We start from the raw sequence: 16,851 nt of genomic DNA, 5'->3' as shown, positions 1-16,851 counted from the left end.
ACAGCCTCGCGCCACCTCCAATAAATCTGCGAAATTCTCATCGTTTCCATTTTATCCACATACACGTGATGAACATATCTCCACGATCTTTCGATCCCGCCTTTGAAGCTATATATATATATATTCTCAACGATCGTGAGCTAATCAACGTTAAAAAATTCACGTGATCGATGAAATCGATCGTAAAAAATTATCTAACTCGATTGAACGAAAGCTCTGTCCAATGCGATCAAACGATCAAATGTATACAACCTAATTAAAATTCGAAAATGAATTATTTATTTAATCGATTCGATCGAAAATTTGGATACGCGAACAATTCATCTAAATGAAACAATCAAATGAATCTAGAAAATTCGAAGCATTGATCGAAACGCGGCTGGAATCATTGGAAATGATAAATTTTCCGCGCGATGCGACGATGGATCCTCGAGGAGGAGAGATAACCTCGCGTGTACACGCGTGACACTTTCGATACCGTTATCGCGACGCGTTTCCTGTCGCCGTATTGGAAACGCGGGTAAACACACGCTTGCCTTTCTTCCCTCTTTCTTCCATCCAGGTATAATAATCGACGAGCACGAGCCTTGGCGAATTACGCGCGCGAGTACGGTGAAAGTTGGAGCGTTACTGTGCTATGCCCAGCATAGTGGCGCTTATTTTATTTTGCGAGAGGTGTGGGAGGCTGGAGTAGTTTGGAAGTTGCGTGGGAAGGTATTTTATTTTTCCTTTTTCTTTTGACACGAGGTTCGAAGGTAATTCGATAAATCGGGGAGGAATTGGAATCGGGGCAAATTTAAACAGTTTATCCGTATTCTGTGGGAAGACGAATTTTATATTTTCAAAAGAATTCGCGAATGAGAATGAAAATGCAAAGACGTGGAATTATCTTGGGTGTTTGGGCTCAATTATAACGAACGTTTCTGCAAACGCACGGTTGATTGTGCCTAAACGCGGAGGCATAAAACTCGCATTTGCGCTCACGAGAGGTGTCATTAAACGGCAACGAGTCGCGAAGATCGCCCCGTTCGTTGACTTCGTTCGCAACTTCGACCTATTCCCGCCGCCTTTACAACACGGCTTTTCGAATTTCTTTTAACTCGTAAAAAAATCCCATCCTCGCAAACTCCTTCGCGATAAAAAGGGGAAAAGGAAATGTATCCACACGCTTCTTTCTTTATCTCTCCCTAATAAACAAGAAGAAGAAGAAGAAGAAGAAAAAAGAGAGTCGTAATATTCATAACAATTTTAACGCGCACTACTTTCCTCGACGAGAAAAGGAAAAAAAAAAAAACGAAGAAGAAAATAAATATCATAATCCCAACGCGATTGATCGTGATCGACGAGGCGAGTATTTGAAAAAAAGAGAAATTAAATAATAATTTTAGTTAGGCATTAGGCGCACTTCTACTTTCTCCGACGAGTAAAAGAGCAAGTAAGGTTAGAAATTAACTTTAGGGGGGGAAGAAAGAAAGAAACGAACGTGGTTAATTACGCGGTTACGAAACGGAGAGTCGAACGCGTGGTCGAGTGTCGAAGTCTCGGCGAAGATTCGGCGCGACTGCCGCTTGCTGGCGTTCAAGTCACTGGCAGCGCCCGATCAAACGGCGCTCGTGTTCTCGGGTTATAATGGCCGGCGACCGGTTCACGCGTTTCATTCAGAGAGACGTCGATGTTGCATCTATTCACGTGCGCACAATACATCATCATAAGCTACCTGTTCGACGAAAGACCGGTCACTGCTCGCTCTTGCCCGCGTTTCGAGAGTAAACAGACAGACAGAGAGAGAGAGAGAGAGAGAGAGAGAGGATCGCCGTCAGGGATCGGACGACAGTGGCGGTTCGTCGATCGACACAGGTACACGGAGGTGCTAAAAACCTTTTTACTACCGGCCGGTGGAAAAAAGGAATTAGCATCTCAATGTGTACATCGGGATCGAGGAGTTTCGTTCCATTCTTATTTCAAACTAATGGAAAGAAAATTGAACAATGGAAATAAACGTGACTTTATTGTGTCGGTATAAATTCGACGCGTCTTCAGGTTTAGGTGGAAGACGAGATGATTCCGACATCGACTTCGTTCTTTTCCTATTCCTATCTCGATACGAACAAAAACGATCGATCGAAAACGGATAGGTGAAGATTTAGAATCTCGCTTCGAAGAGAAAAAAAATTTTCTCGACTTCCACCCGACGTAACGTTTTATTATAACTTTAAATGGATTCGCGAAAGATTGATGCCAATTTTTCAAAGAGGAATGTAATTTTTCATCGGATTCGAAGAAATCCGCGATTCCGCAAGCAACGACGGCAGAGAGAGAGAAAGAAAGAGAGAGAGAGAGAGAGAGAGAGAGAGGGGGATTTTCGTAGTGGATGACAAATGGCCGTGATGTCGCGGAGAACACGTATTTCACCGATAATAACTTGTCGCCGGTCTTTCAGAAGGATGCGTGCAATTACGAGCGACACGAGCTACGACAGAGACCTCACCTATGAACATTTCTGCTAAAAGGATCTTCCGATGTTCTTGGATTTTCTTGAATTATGCTCGGCCAAGTAAAATAAACGTCCGGATAAAAAAAATCCAGAATTTTATCCCGATACTACGTCCACGTTGATCTCCGCGAAGCGAAAAGGAAAGAAAGCAGTTACCCGAAGCCGTTCCTAAGCGGCGAATCGGCGGAAAGTTGGCCGAAATTTATGCAAAATAATTCCACGGTGTTTGAGATGAGCAGGGATCGTGTGCATCGCGCGTTATGACACACGAGATATACCTCATTACGCGGAATGACGTTTCCAGGTCACCTTCGAGTCGCTTCGAGTCTTTCAACTCGAGCAAATAAGAATTCGATGACCCAAATTATACCGAACAACCCTGAGAAAATTTCTCGTTCGAAAATCCCCCCTCCCCGCCTTCCTCCCAAATTCGACCACTCAAACTTACCGACCTAATTAATCGCATCACCGATAATAACACCGACGAACGAACGACGAAATCTCCCCAAATTTTCTTTCTCTCCACCATTGCTCCGAACCATTCATTTCTATGAATGAATTCCAGTCGATCTTTCAGTCAGAGCCTTCGAACTCGCGGCGAAGGTTGAAGAAAATCTCGAGGTCGCGTGTATCGTCAACCAGCGCGATGTCAACTCCCCCCTCCCCGACGAAAATGTCGTCGTTCCTCCTCCTCCTCCTCCTCCACCACCATAGCGAAGTCGACCCGCCCACGCGGTTGCGTGCAGCCACCCACGCGGTAAACGTGGACGTCGCGTAACGACCGGCGACGATTCTCACGGGAAGGCGTGCGCGTATTCAAATGATGATGCCCGGCTCAACTCCGTCGTGTCGCACGGAGCACGCCGATCCGCCTAATTACCCGCTGCTGAACATCGCCGAGGAACCGTTCGACACATATATACGCGGCCGCCGTAACATCGCCAATAATTTCTCCGTGCACGCGCAACTTTATACATCTTTTTAAAGAAACACAGTACATTGGGAGAGGAGCGTAGAGAGAGAGAGAGAGAGAGAGAGAGAGATATCCCTGCCTGAGCAGGGTCGCAGCTCGCGACGTAGCCCGAGGCTGTCTTCTCTCGCTGGCTGTCCATTTTTCACCAGTATCCCTCTCCCTCCATCTCTCTCTCTCTCTCTCTCTCCTTCTCCTCCATCTTTTTTTCTTCCTTTTAATTCCATCTCCTCCTTTTTCTCCTTTCAATCTCTCTTTCTCTTTCTCTCTCTCTCTCTCGGAGGAGGAGAGGAGGAGAATGAAGAGGAACGCGGATAAAAGGCGGGAGAGAGAGAGAGAGAGAGAGAGGAGAAGAGGTCGCTCATTTTCTCCTCTGCCTCTCGTTCTATTCCATCGGAGAGGGCTCGCCACGCACTCTCCTCTCCCTCTCTCTTTCTTCCTCCTCCTTGTCGAGAGCGAGAGCTGGCTGACCGCCTCCCTCTCGCACGGCATCTTCGAACTTCTCGCTCTTTCGATCCGGAGTCCATCTCCGCTCGTGTACCCGGCGGCACCAGCAGAAGCCAGCTACGGCAGTTTCGTTCCTCTTCGATGTCTGCGTCTGTACACTCTCTCTTTCTCTCTCTCTGTCTTTCTTTCCGTGGAGCGCGCTCGCGCGAACCAGCAACCGGGAGAATCAATAGCCATGCACGTGTGTCCGTGGCTGCCTCCATCTCATCTCGTTCCTTTTCCATTTTCTCCCTCCCTCCTTCCTCTCCTTCTTCCCTCCCTCCCTTAAAATACGTTCTTGTTGCTCTTCTTCCACCGTCTTCTTACTCCGAAGGGTGTCGTTTTTTGCCAGGCCGTCGAACGAGCCTCATAGAACCGTCCACGAGGAATTTCCTCCTCCTCCTTCTTCTCCTCTTCTTCTTCTTCTTCTTCTGTCGCCGATAAAAAGCTCGATAAAAGGGGGAAGGGAGGGGGGAGGGAAGGGGAGGCCTGTATCACTCGCCGCCATGCCTCTCCCCGGATCGGACGGGGGCGGGGGGGGGGGGGGGGAGAACAAAGAGGAGGGACGCGGACGGTGCGTCGGTGAAAGTCGAGTGGAAATCCTTTTTTTCGAGGTAAAAGCGATCGAAGACATCCAATATGAGAGGTAACCGAATATAATCGCACGTGGAGCCACCAGGTGGATCGTTTCACCTTGGCCGTGTTCGACCTCGAGTCCTCTCGCTTCAAGGGACTCCATCTTCCATGGATATCCTCCTCTCTCCTCTCTTCGGACATCCTTTTTCGCCCAGGCGGGAGTGCAACAAGTACGGAGAGACGAAGAAACGATCGAACTAACAGAGTTAAATCGTCCACGTCCACGAGAAGAGGAGAGGGAGAGAATTACGATAATCCACGTACGCAATGCCCCCCCTCTCTCTCTCTCTCTCTCTCTCCATCTCCTCGTCTCGTCTCGTCTCGACTCGAGTCGACTCGATTCGATTCGACTCGACTCGACTCGACTCGGCGTGGTGTAGTGTGGACGGTGTGGCCAACTCCCGGGAATATCCTTCTCAAGGTAGCGGGAGACGGACAAAGAGGGACGGAACGGTTACCCCATGGCGAGGGACGAGGACGCGTGGATGTGGACGATAACGTTCGAGTCCCAACGTTTTCCACGTCTTCGTCCCTCCCGGGAGGCGGGTATCCTTGTCAAGGTAGCAGGCCAGAGGAAGACGCGCGAGACGCGCAAGAGGGACAGAGACAGGCCCGGAGACACGATAATGCCGGGTGGCCAAGAGCCCCGGCTGCCTCGTCGATGACTCGATGCTCTGTTTGTGTCCGTGCACAGGTCGCCGTCGTGGAAGAGACGCTCTCCCCGTCTCTGTCCCGCCAACGATCGGCCATACTCGCGCCCTCCTCGTCCGATGTTGGCTACCTGCGCGCCGGCTATCCTCTTCCTACCCTCTTGCCCTCCACCCCCTCCCCTACGCCGCTCTTTCGTCCTTGTTTCGCGGCCCGTTTCTCCTTCTCCCTCTCGCCTGCACGGATCTCGCCGATCGGGCGAGAAGAGGAGAGAAACGCGGAGGGAGAAGGATAAGCGGTCGAAGAGGAAGGGGGACGAAGGTATATCGGGCCGAAGGCTCTCTATCTCTCTCTCTCTCTCTCTCTGCTCGCCACCACTCCTTGGTACGCCTGGTGGCGTAGTAGTACCTATTGCTTGGATTCTCTTCCAAGCGAGAGAGGAGTGGGAGTACGGTCGAGAGAACGCCACAGGTAGAGGCGACGAGAGGGAGCGGGAGGTCGGACGGAGAGGAGAGACTCGAGAGTCGGAGAAGGAAGGAGCGATGAAAGGAGAAAGATCCGAAATGGGGAGGCGTCGTAGGGTGGCCAGGTAAGAGGACGGAGAGAGCGAGAGAGAAAGAGAGAGAGGCGGCGAAGGAGATTCGGGAGCGAGGGAGGAAGAGAGAGAGAAAGAGCGTGTGTGCGCGCGTGCATGTGTGCCGTGAAAACGCACGGTCGAGGGATAAAGAGAGGCGAGGCAGGCGGTTTTGTCGGGGACGTGTGTGTCGAAGGAGAGAGAGAGAGAGAGAGAGAGAGAGACAGGAGAGGGGAGGGGAGGGGGGGGAGGCCGAGACACGGAGCCGAGAGCGGGATGCTGGGAGGCGGCGGCGACGGCGGCCATGTTGCCGTATCCCGAGAGAAGAGAGAACGATCCGAGAGAGCACCTTCGTGAGGCTGCTTCGTTTGTTGCTTGCAGCGGCTGCCCAAACTTTGGGTGGTTTAATTCTACCTGTTGGGCCGCACAGTTCGGGGTGTAGTGCATCCGTTCCACCCTCGAGTTCGCTCGGCGAACAGCGCGCGAGAAGCAACGAGAGCAGAGGAGAAAACGAGAGAGAGAGAGCTCGTTACGAGAGTCTCGCGCGGCTTCGACACGCACCGGACGTCGCTCGATCTGTCGCGCCGGAGTATAGTACGCTCGCGTCCGCGATCCACGGCGACGATGTCGTCGATGTGCTTCCCGTACACCACGTCGCCGTTCACCGCGTCCACCGCGTCGCCGTCGCGTTCCTCACCGTCGTTGTTGTCGCGGCACCCGTCGTCGCACCCGTCGTCGTCGTCATCGTCGTCGTCGCAGCCGCGGTCCGCGCGAGCGTGCGCGTGTGCCTGAAGCCGGTGTGCAAGTGCGAAGATCGTGGACAGACGATCCGGTTTGGAAAAACCGTTCCCGTGACTCCGGATCCTCGTGACTCGTCGAAAAGAGGGGTGTGCGCGAAAGGAACGATAGCGCTTGGTGACTGGCTGCTAAGCGGAACGCGGTCGAGGAATGGACCAGAAACGAGGATAATGAGGTGCGCGGAGTGAATTTTGTGAGTTACACGGCCGCTTCTTTGTCTCGTTGTCCGTCTCACTCGTCGAATCCCAGTCGGAGGAAAATCTCGAACGCGAACTTTGCGTGCCTGGGACCGCGCGAAAACGGACAGAAAGAAGGAGAAGAAGAGGAGGAGGAAGAAGAAGAAGAGGAAGAGGAAGAGGAGGAGGAAGAAGAAGAAGAAGAAGAAGAAGAAAAAGAAGAAGAAGAAAAAGAAGAGGAAGAAGAAGAAGAGGAAGAAGAGGAAGAAGAAACGATAACTCATCGTGTGTCGAACCGTGCGTGTCGTGATATAAATACAAAGGAGAAACAAACAAAAAAAAAAAAAAAAGAAAAAGAAAAAAAGCAAGAAAGAAAGAGAAAAGGGCGACCCGCGACAGGGTAGCCCCTGTTCCCGAAAAAAAGGCCTCGAACTGTTCGAAACCGCGAGAGATTCACGCTTGGAACGGGTCGATCCATCGCGAAGGTGGTGACACTATCATCCGTGGAGATGTGATCCGGAATACAGGAGGGACGCTCAGTAGTTTGTAGTTGGTCCCCTCCCCCCTAGCCACCCCACCCCACCAGCACCCTTCGACCTACCACCTACCACCGTTTCTCTACCACCTTTCTTCTACTGCTCTCCACGTACGTACACGTCTACACAAGCGCACCAGCAGCAAACCGTCCAACCGTTTCCAGCCACCGGCATCACACCGACATCGACGTCGATCCATCTTCCAGAGAATATATCGACTTTCTCGCTCTTTTCTCTCTCTCTCTCTCTCACTCTTTCTTCGTTTCTATCTCCCTCTCTCCCTCCCTCTCTCTTTCTTTCTCTCCGTATGCACCGAGGCTTCCTCCAATTCCGATCCTGCGAGATACGCGCGAGATTACCCCCTTCAGATACGCTGTCCTCTCTACCCGAGAGCTCCGACAAAGTGAGTATCTCGTCTAGCCGGCTCTCTAGTTTCGATATCTCTCCGCCAATGCACTGTTGACTCGTTTAACCCGCCATCTCTACCGTCGACCTCTTCTCCGCGGATGTTCACCGGCTACCTGCGCGATGACGCACAGGTGACGCGCAGGTGAGCCGCCGGTAAACAAGCCGATGACGAGGATAAGTGGGATCATCCGGTTCGCGTGTCTTTTTTTCCTTTTCGCCTCTCATTTTTTATCGGCTATGACCAATCTCTCTCTTTCTCTCTCTCTCTCTCTCCATCTGGCTATGCTATGATAGTTGCACGATAGTAGGTATATGAGCTTAGATGGATTACGTAAAACGTCTACGCGCACGTTAGACTGGTAAAAACGGCCTGTCTACCGTATTGCACACGATCGGCACGATACGCGTTCTATACGCGGTGAATGGAAGACTCGCGAATATATAATTGGTTTAATGGTGGCTGCCTCTAATGGAATCGCGCGTAACGCGGCAAACGCGTTTTCCCCCTTCGCGTTTCGTACGAACGGCTGGCACCGAGCCGCGACGCAGGCATTTGGAGAACATTCTCGAACGGTCCACAACGTCGTTGCACGCTTCGCCTTCTTGCGTTTCTCTAAACTCCCCCCTCCTCTATTTATATATATATATATGCGCCTGCATCTCTCACCGCGGTTCGAACTTACGCGCCGCTTAGAGTACAGAGGACACGTGTCGATCGATTTGCCCACGATTTTTCTACGTGTACGTAGATCACGTAGAAGTACACCGGTCGATACGTTCTCTTCCTTTTCCCACGGCCAAAAAATTTCGCCACTCAATTTCTCACTCCCGAAACACTGCACGACGAGAGAATACGACGTGAGACGATATCCTTGGTAAAGTCGAAAAGGCAGGTAGTAAAAAAAAAAAAAAAAAAAAAAAAAGAGAAGGAGGAGATGTCGTTCGACTTGGCAAAAACATCTCGAAGCTTCCCTTCTTATCTCACCCTTCTTATTGGATCCATTCGAGAAATGGAGGAAGATAGGCCAGGTCCTTTTCGAGACGACTACCTCTTTCTCCTTATCTCTCTCTCTCTCTCTCATCGAATCGATATCGAGTCACACCGCATCATCGAGTCTCACTGAATCATCGAACGATATCACTTTTCTTACGAACGAGCATAAATCGAGTCGATTATAAATGGCACACGATCGAATCACGCGTAGGGATTCCCAACTCGCCGGCGCGGTTCCACCTCTCGCGGAGGAGCTCCTCGTTCCTCTTGGCGTAGCCTCGTCGAGTCCTCCGTCTCCGAAGGCATCGTCCACTGACGCGAAGCGAGGGAGTACAGGTACTTGAAATACAAACGGACCCACGGAGGTGGGTCCAATCTGATGCAGGGTTCCCTTTGAGAATCAGGTTAGACCGGCCGAACCTGCTCCTCTGGCTTCTCGTCTCCGGCCCGCGGTTGTATACCGGCTTCGTGTACCTACTCCTTCTCCCCGGTCGCCCCAATCTCCTTCTTCCGCGTAGTAGGTAGGCAACCAACCTACCTACTTCCCGCCACCCTGTCTTCGTTCCACCACGGCTCCTCTTCCTCGCCTCCTCGCCTCCTCATCACCTTCGCGCCCTTCCGGTCCTCTTCCTCTCCCTCGATCCAACTTTTGGAGAAATTGAGAGACCGATCGGGTGGCGCCGACTTTTCCCCGATTTCCTCGTCGTTCCACGTCCATTATCAGACACCTGTCGTCTGTCTATCTGTCGGTCGGTCGAATTCCAGTTTCAACGCGGCCTGCCCTCCTTCCTTTGCCGGCTGCCACACGCGCCGGTAGTAGTAGGAGGAGACGAACGAGCCGGGAGAAGAGGGAACCCAACTGGTTTTACCGACGACTGTCCACCTGGTGGACGAGGCGACGACGGCGCAAGGGCCCGAAGACGTGGAATTCGTGGTGTCCGACTGGTTTGGCCAACATCCACGGATTCCCGTGCACGTGATAACTGAATCAACCGAGCCATCGAACCTGCTATTCCGCCTCGAATCCGGCTCTCTCTCCGCTTCGGATCCGCGGATACCCCCGATGGCCTTCCTGATTCCGACCGATCTCGTTCTTCCGCCTGGACGTCACAACAACCTGACTTGCCAGGGCAAAAATGCGGCTCCAGCTTCCTGTTCTGACCGACTTCTTCTTCTTCTTCCTCCTCCTCCTCCTCTTCTTCTTCTTCTTCTGTCTACCTTCTTTCTTCTTTTCCTTGCTTCTCGATAGCGAGTCGAGGCCGGTTCCACAGCTCGATTCAATCGTGTTGTTGCTGCTGTTGTTGTCGTCGTCGTTGTGGATGGTGGTTTAACCGCCAGTTCGGCTTGTTCTCGCGGTCGACGTTTAGGGAACGGGACTCTTTACCCGAAAGGAACGTGTTCCAGACCAGACGGGAGCCTTTTCACTCTCGTCTACCTGATTGGTTGTTGTTGCCTGCCCGACCGTCTGTCTTCGACGCCGGTTTATTACACCTGTCTATCAGAGCCGCGACCGCGAAACCGTTTCCAGTTTGACGTGCTTGTAGCCGGTTGAAATGAATGGAGAGGAGAGGCGAACCAGCTGGTCCCACTGATTGCACGGTTGCGTAATCGTAAACGCGATGGAACGACGCGAAGAGTAGTAGGATTCGAGATTAGATTTAATCCTCCTCTTGGGGGGGGCGAATAGAATGAATAGCCTATCGAGAGTGAAAGTTGCTCTCGAATAATTGTTAATTTTTATATCTCTGCGGTTCGTTCGCAAGAGAGATACTCGGTCGAGAGAGAACAACTGTTGAGAGTTTTACACTATTCAAACTTGTGCACATTCGTATCCTCGTGAAAAATAATTAGCGTGATTCTCTAGCCGAGAGTTTTATGCTCAAAACGATATGAGAGCAATTTTCTAAAAAAGAATAAAATTTGACAATTTCGTACTACATTTTTGTCTCCTTGCGTTTTTATTTTAATTATTGATAAATTTTTTGGAAAAAAATCGGAGGAATTAAAGGGTTATTTATCTCTTTTTTCTCGTTTTTGTTGATTTTCAGATCCCGATCTGCCTGTGCACCTCTCTTCAATCAAGTTTCAATCAAGTGCCATACAACGCTCAGCAGAAGACTGTGATACCTATGCCTAGAATCCGTTCGCTCATCACGTAGACGATATTAGACGAGAATTTAGTCGAAGAAGAAAGTGGAAGAGGAGTGGGAGGCTCGGTGGAGTACACCACGTCGATAGAAAGAAACGCCACTATTAGACGAACTGGAAAGAGAAGCGGAAGACTGCGAGGGAGAATGTCGACTTGCACCGACGAGGCCGACAACGCACCCCTGCACATGCAGGAGGCTCTATCCCCGGTTAGTCATTATTTCTTTATTCCTGTAATACAATTTTAAAATTAATTATCAATCGCGCACAAGTATCGAATCGATCGAATATTCGTTCGTTTCAAAAATTCAATGTCCACGATTTAAAAAAGAATTTGCTCTCTGCCTGCATTTAAGGAATGAAACAAGCTGGAGGAGGAAATCTCGATAAGACGAGATTATTATTGACGCGTCGTAAATCCGGATCTGGGTGTAAATATCGTTCAAACGCGAGTAGTGGTATTCGATGGAATATGCGTTCGTGATTTAACGATGAACCATCCACGCCCCCTTCGATTTCGACAATTCACGGAATGCGATGGAACACTGGTTCACGGGTTTCTTCTCGTGTGTGGGTCATCGTTTGACCTTCCTCCCTTTCTCTTTCCTCGCTGGCTCCCCCTTTTCCCCTCCTTCCCCTCTGTCTCTCTCCTTCTACCGTTTCGTCGGTGTACCACCCGTTGCGTGAAATAACGAGAATGGCGGACCCGACGAGATTATTGCCAGGTTGCGTTGTTTCCAGCGCTGGAACTTCTGGAAGACGACCCTGAAACGTCCAATGATGGACGAGGGACCAAGAAGGATACATACTTCGTCGATATCTTTCGATTTGAAAAAAATCAATCGATGGAAAAATATCGTTTCTCTCTCTCTCTCTCTCTCTCTTTCTCTTCTTGATTCGATTAATATAGCTGGTATTCGATTAAATAGCTGGTTAATTTGTATTCACGATCACGTTTTGCGTTTATTATTGACTTGGTCGGTGGACGATTGATTTTGATTGGAAAAAAAAAAAAAAAAAAATCAATCAATAGAAAAATATCGTTTCATTTATTGGTTTCCATCGATGCGGTTAATTCGTGTTCACGTTTCTTTCTCTGTTTATTTTATCTTCTTGTGGTTATATAGGTGTTGGCTAGCCACGGCAGACAGATCGATTTTGGTAGGAAATCTCGTGTTGGAAGAGAGTAAAACGCTCCTAAAGATACGTTGACCCCTGCTAGTCACGCTGTTGTTTGCTTTTACGAAGAAGAAGCTTCTCGGGTCCTTCTCTTGGTGCGAGAAAAGGTGCGTCATAGATCGCCGCTTTCACAAAGAATTTTCGGTCCTCTGAGAATTATTTCTCGAACGTGCGTAGGAAGATGTATGGACCGCTCGCGGTGTGTCGAGGAATTTTTAATATTTCGATTACTTAAGACTTTTTGTTTCTTCCTCCCACTAAATTCAGTTTGTGATATAATTTTACAAACAAAAAAAAAAAAGAAAAATCATTTTCGTGGTCTCGATTCGCAAAATGGCAATCGTATCGTATTAAATAAAAAGTGCAAAAACCAATTCTCGATATTAAATTTCCATTAACCGAGGAGCGGATGAAGATAAAGAGCGGAAGACGGTTCAAAATAAAAATACTACAAGGACTTGTAGATCCAGGATCGATATGACGTCAGTCCAGGACCCCATTTCTAAACGAATTCCAATGGCTTATCGGGGTTTAAGGTGATGTGTATATCGTTCGGCCCGGACGTGGGGCCACTCCTCGTCCAAAGAAGCCCGAGAAAAGATCTTCACTGTCACCTGGCCGCAGGTTTTTAACCTGACAATAATATACCTGTTGCTTAAAAGTGAAACTCTGTAGGAGGACGAAAAGGAGGCCGTTATTTGCGTGGCGTTGTCCCACAATGGGAAAGATCATCGCGCGTAAACTTAGGCTCGCCCCAAGTTCTATCTAACGGGCGCCCTCCTTCCAGCCACCTTATCCCCCAAATCCCAGCGTGGAATTATTACGCTTGATCTCGTCCGTGAACACGGTTACACGATTCACGTGTAATGGGATGGAATTCGAGTCGTTGCGTCTCGAGAATTCGACATTTCTCTTTTTTCCCCTCCCTTCTTTTCATTCTTCTGTTTCGAATAACAAAATCGAAGTTGCGTTAACGATCGAAAAATTTGATGAACTTTTTTCCTCGATTTGCAATCGTCACGATTCACGATCGTGTCTGAAAATTTATGGATAAATTAAATAAAATGTACATACAGCGATTTTGTTTTGCCTCTAATGCCAGAATGTTTTAGAAATGTACCTATGTACGTTTCTTTTTCTTCTTCTTCTTCTTTTTCTTTTTTTTTTTTTTTTTTGTAAATTAATCGTTCTTATCACGCCCATTCAATTATTTACATTCTTTAAGTTAATTTTCCGTTTAAGGATTCAGATAATTCGATTATTGTTTTTTTCCAAGCTCGCATTAATTACAATGATTTATTACTACTGGCTTGCGCACGTAGCATTTTATTGCCCATAAAAATAAGAGGCAAATGCAAACAAACAGGCGTTAAACCGTTTACTAGCATCGGTTATGATATCTAACATAACGCAAATTTATTTGGATTTTTTTCTAACCCGAACACACTTGGTTAAAACGCGATAAATCAAATCTCTTTTCAAAGTTAAATTTAATTGAAAAGAAATTTAATTAAAAATTCATAAAGAATTTTCTTTTATATAATACGATCGAGGAAGGGAGAGAGAAAGAGGGAGAGAGAAAAGAGAGACAAAATTTTCCATCCAACGATGAGAATCCCATCGTGTTCGAACATTCCTTTCGGAAAGGCGAAACGTACGTACGTACGTACATCCATTCGTGTAGCCACTTGTGCCACGAACCAAGGAGAAATGAAGGAGGAGAAGGTGGAGGAGAAGGAGGAAGAAGATTTTGCTGCGTACGATGACTCGCCGGATTTCACGTATACCTGATACTTGGGACGAAGGGAAGAATGCTCGTTCGAGGATCGTGCTATTCATTGTCCAAGTAATCGTCGGGGACCACTTAATAGAATTCGTCGGGACTTCCAATTCTAATTTTTTCTTCTTTTTTTTTTTTTATTCCATTTTTTCTTTGGAAGAAAGAGAGATATCTTTGTTTCTTTTTCGTGAATTTTTTTTTTTTTTTTTTTTAGAAAAGGGAGTAGTTTCGACTTCGAATCTCTATATTTTCTACAATGAACAGAGAATTAAAGAGATAATTCGATAGAATTAGATGTGATCTTTCTATGAATTGATTTCGATGAATTTTTAGAGAAATTCAAAAATCTTGAATGAAATCTGAAGAGGAATAATTATTACGCAAGACGCGTGATAAGAAGAATTTGAATAAATCTGAATAATGTAAGAATCCATGTGGGATATAGGAATGAAAAATTGGAGGAAGGGATAGTAGTAGTAGTAATAGTAGTAGTAGTAGTAGTAGTAGTAGTAGTAGTAGTAGTGAAAACGTATTATATCAGGGACGAGTTGACGTCTAGTAAAATACACAACTGATGAAATCAACCGATGGTGAGGAGGATCGTTCCAAAAGGATTATGGGGGCAACTGATTACTTTTCCCCTGGTAAAAAACGTCTCTCTAACCGTTCTGAGTAGTGTATAATGGGAATGGAATAATGGTAGCAAGAAACTTAGCGAGAGTTGTTTGGAGATATCAATCAAAGATAATGGCGGTGGAAGAATTTTTGTTTCTTTCTCGGCTACCAGGAACAGGACGCGTTGTGATATTGTGAAAAAAAAAAAAAGAAAAAAAATGATTTATTGCTGTGTACACACTGTAAGGATCCACGGTACACGCGATAATTATATGAACAGTATCTTAGTGTCAACAATAATGCACGCTTCTTGTTCTTAAATTGTGATTGATGACGTACAACAATAAGATTTCAAAGAACGAAGGGGATTACGAAACTCTTTGAATTTTCACTGATTTTTCATCATAAATTTTTACGTTCTAAACATCTTGAATACTTTTATCGGCCTTTCAAAGTCCAGTTTTCAAAAAGAAACTTCGAGTTGAATTACGAAATTCTTTAATTTTCAATTCGATCGTTTCGAATAAATTGAAAAATTTCCTCAAACAAAACGTTTGAATTGAAAAAAAACTCGATTACAGACAGAATTTTTAAATAATTAAATTCTACGAACTTCGATTTATCAAATTTTCAAAATTCCATATTCAACAAACATCATTAAATATTCCAACGTAAATTCCACAATCCCATAAATCCTCCACTCCTCGATTCGCCGCATACCTCATCCTCGTCCAATACCAAACTTCCAATTCTACTCTCGAAGGAAAAAAAGAGAGAGAGAGAGAGAGAGAGAGAGAGAGAGAGAAAGAAAATTCTGCAATTCTTCGGATCGTAAAACGAACCGAAAGGGATCTGCATAAAGCGTAAAGTGAAATAGCGGGCATGTTTACTCCAAAAAAAAAAAAAAAAAAGGAAGAAAAAAAAGAGAAATAAACGATGGAGATATTATGATACGATCGTCGACAAGCAATTCCTAGCAATTCCGTTTAACTGAGCTCGCCCGCAGCCATGTTGCATGCAATACAACCGAGAGAGAAGAGAAGTAAAAGAAAAAAGAGGAGAGAAAAAAAAAAGAAAAAAAGAAAGAAAGAGGAAAAAAGTGATAAAAAAAAAAAGTGTATCACACGGATACTTTCATGATTACCGTGAGTGGAAATAGCGGCAGGAAGTCGCTATTGGGCGTACGAATGTACAGAGTATAACTGATAATTATTTCGGATATATAGGCGTGTCACGCGTTTCGTTGTTCAACTCGAAGCCTCGATTAAACGCGGATCCACATTCTTCACCACTAACAAACAATTATAAACAATTATGAGAGCCGTTGGAAAGGCTTGGATCGAACGTTGATATCGTACAATGATTTTCCAGGCCGGTATAACTGCTAATTGAACGTTTCAAAGAGGCGGAAAAAAAAAAAAAAAATATTTTAATAGAAGCTGCACGAAGATTATGGCTGACGTATATAGCTAGAGCGACGATATTCTTGTATCGCGTATTTACACTTGCGTTTTGCACTTCTAATTAAAGCCTACGCGCTTACCCGATCCCTGGAAATATTATATCCTTTAATCCGATAATGCGATCAGAATCGGAAGAACTAATTACCCATAATTAGGGATAAAAAAAAAAAAATAAAAAAAAAACACATTAAAACCTCTCATAAAATTTTCTCTTAAATAGAAAAGACATTGCTCGACACAACAAATCGATAACGATAACCTTTCTCCAAACTTGCAAATTTTCGAATTGCCAAACTCGACTCGACTCTTCCCAATAATCGAACCGATCAGGTGTTTCGAATCGAGAAAAGGTTGGCTTCGAAAAGAACCCAGGGCTGAACCCGGCAAAAAGAAAAGAAAAAGAGAAAGAAGAAAAAGCAAAGAAAGAAATTACCGCAATAACAGAAACGCTGACAGGTGTTCCGTAGACGAGGCACGCTCTGTTGTAGAGGAGCGGCCGATATAACAAGGATTGAACGGCCGATCGCAAAAACTTCTAGACGATCGTGTACACCGCGTCTCGGCCGCGGAGAGGGATGTTGGAGCGGGTAAGGAGGGACAACGGGCAACAATGAAGGTCTCTCTACGAAGCTAGGACGCGTACGCGAGAGCAGCAGAAAGAAAGGCCCTTAACGATTCCACGTATCTTGGAGCTGGCGCAGCTGCGTATTCGAACGACGTGATCGGCAATAAGCGAGCGAGCGAGCGAGCTCGCGCAAGAAGAAACGGTCGCGCATCCGCCTCGACCGACAGACGGGGTATCGGCCGACCTGGAACAGTCTCTCACGGCCAGCAGGCCAATTAACTGTTATTATCAGCCGGTTCTTGCGTGTAAACAGAGGCTGGCCTATGTGTTAGGCGCATAGAGGAACCGCTACTGTCTCTCCTATCGGCGAGAGGATTGATT

The 16,851-nt window shown here is 46.9% G+C and overlaps 1 protein-coding gene across 5 annotated transcripts in view; it reads left to right on the top strand.

The window, feature by feature from the left end:
* The first annotated feature begins 5,976 nt into the window (after window positions 1-5,976).
* grh (grainy head) overlaps window positions 5,977-16,851 on the top strand; it is a 128,535-nt gene continuing 117,660 nt past the window's right edge. For 4 of the 5 annotated variants that reach the window (XM_086904954.1, XM_086904953.1, XM_086904955.1 and 1 more), the window contains exons 1-2: window positions 6,937-7,721; window positions 10,769-11,077. In XM_086904954.1, coding sequence (XP_086761080.1) covers window positions 11,015-11,077 — 63 coding nt within the window. In that variant the 5' untranslated portion in view covers window positions 6,937-7,721; window positions 10,769-11,014. Of the gene's footprint in view, window positions 7,722-10,768; window positions 11,078-16,851 lie in introns of all 5 variants that reach the window. The other variant, XM_086904952.1, reaches the window with a different exon arrangement.

This window comes from Apis florea, unplaced genomic scaffold (genome assembly GCF_048593485.1).
Source record: "Apis florea isolate Af1SG1 unplaced genomic scaffold, ASM4859348v1 contig_2350_pilon, whole genome shotgun sequence".
NCBI classification, from domain to species: domain Eukaryota; kingdom Metazoa; phylum Arthropoda; class Insecta; order Hymenoptera; family Apidae; genus Apis; species Apis florea.
This window is presented reverse-complemented; position numbering and strand designations above follow the sequence as displayed.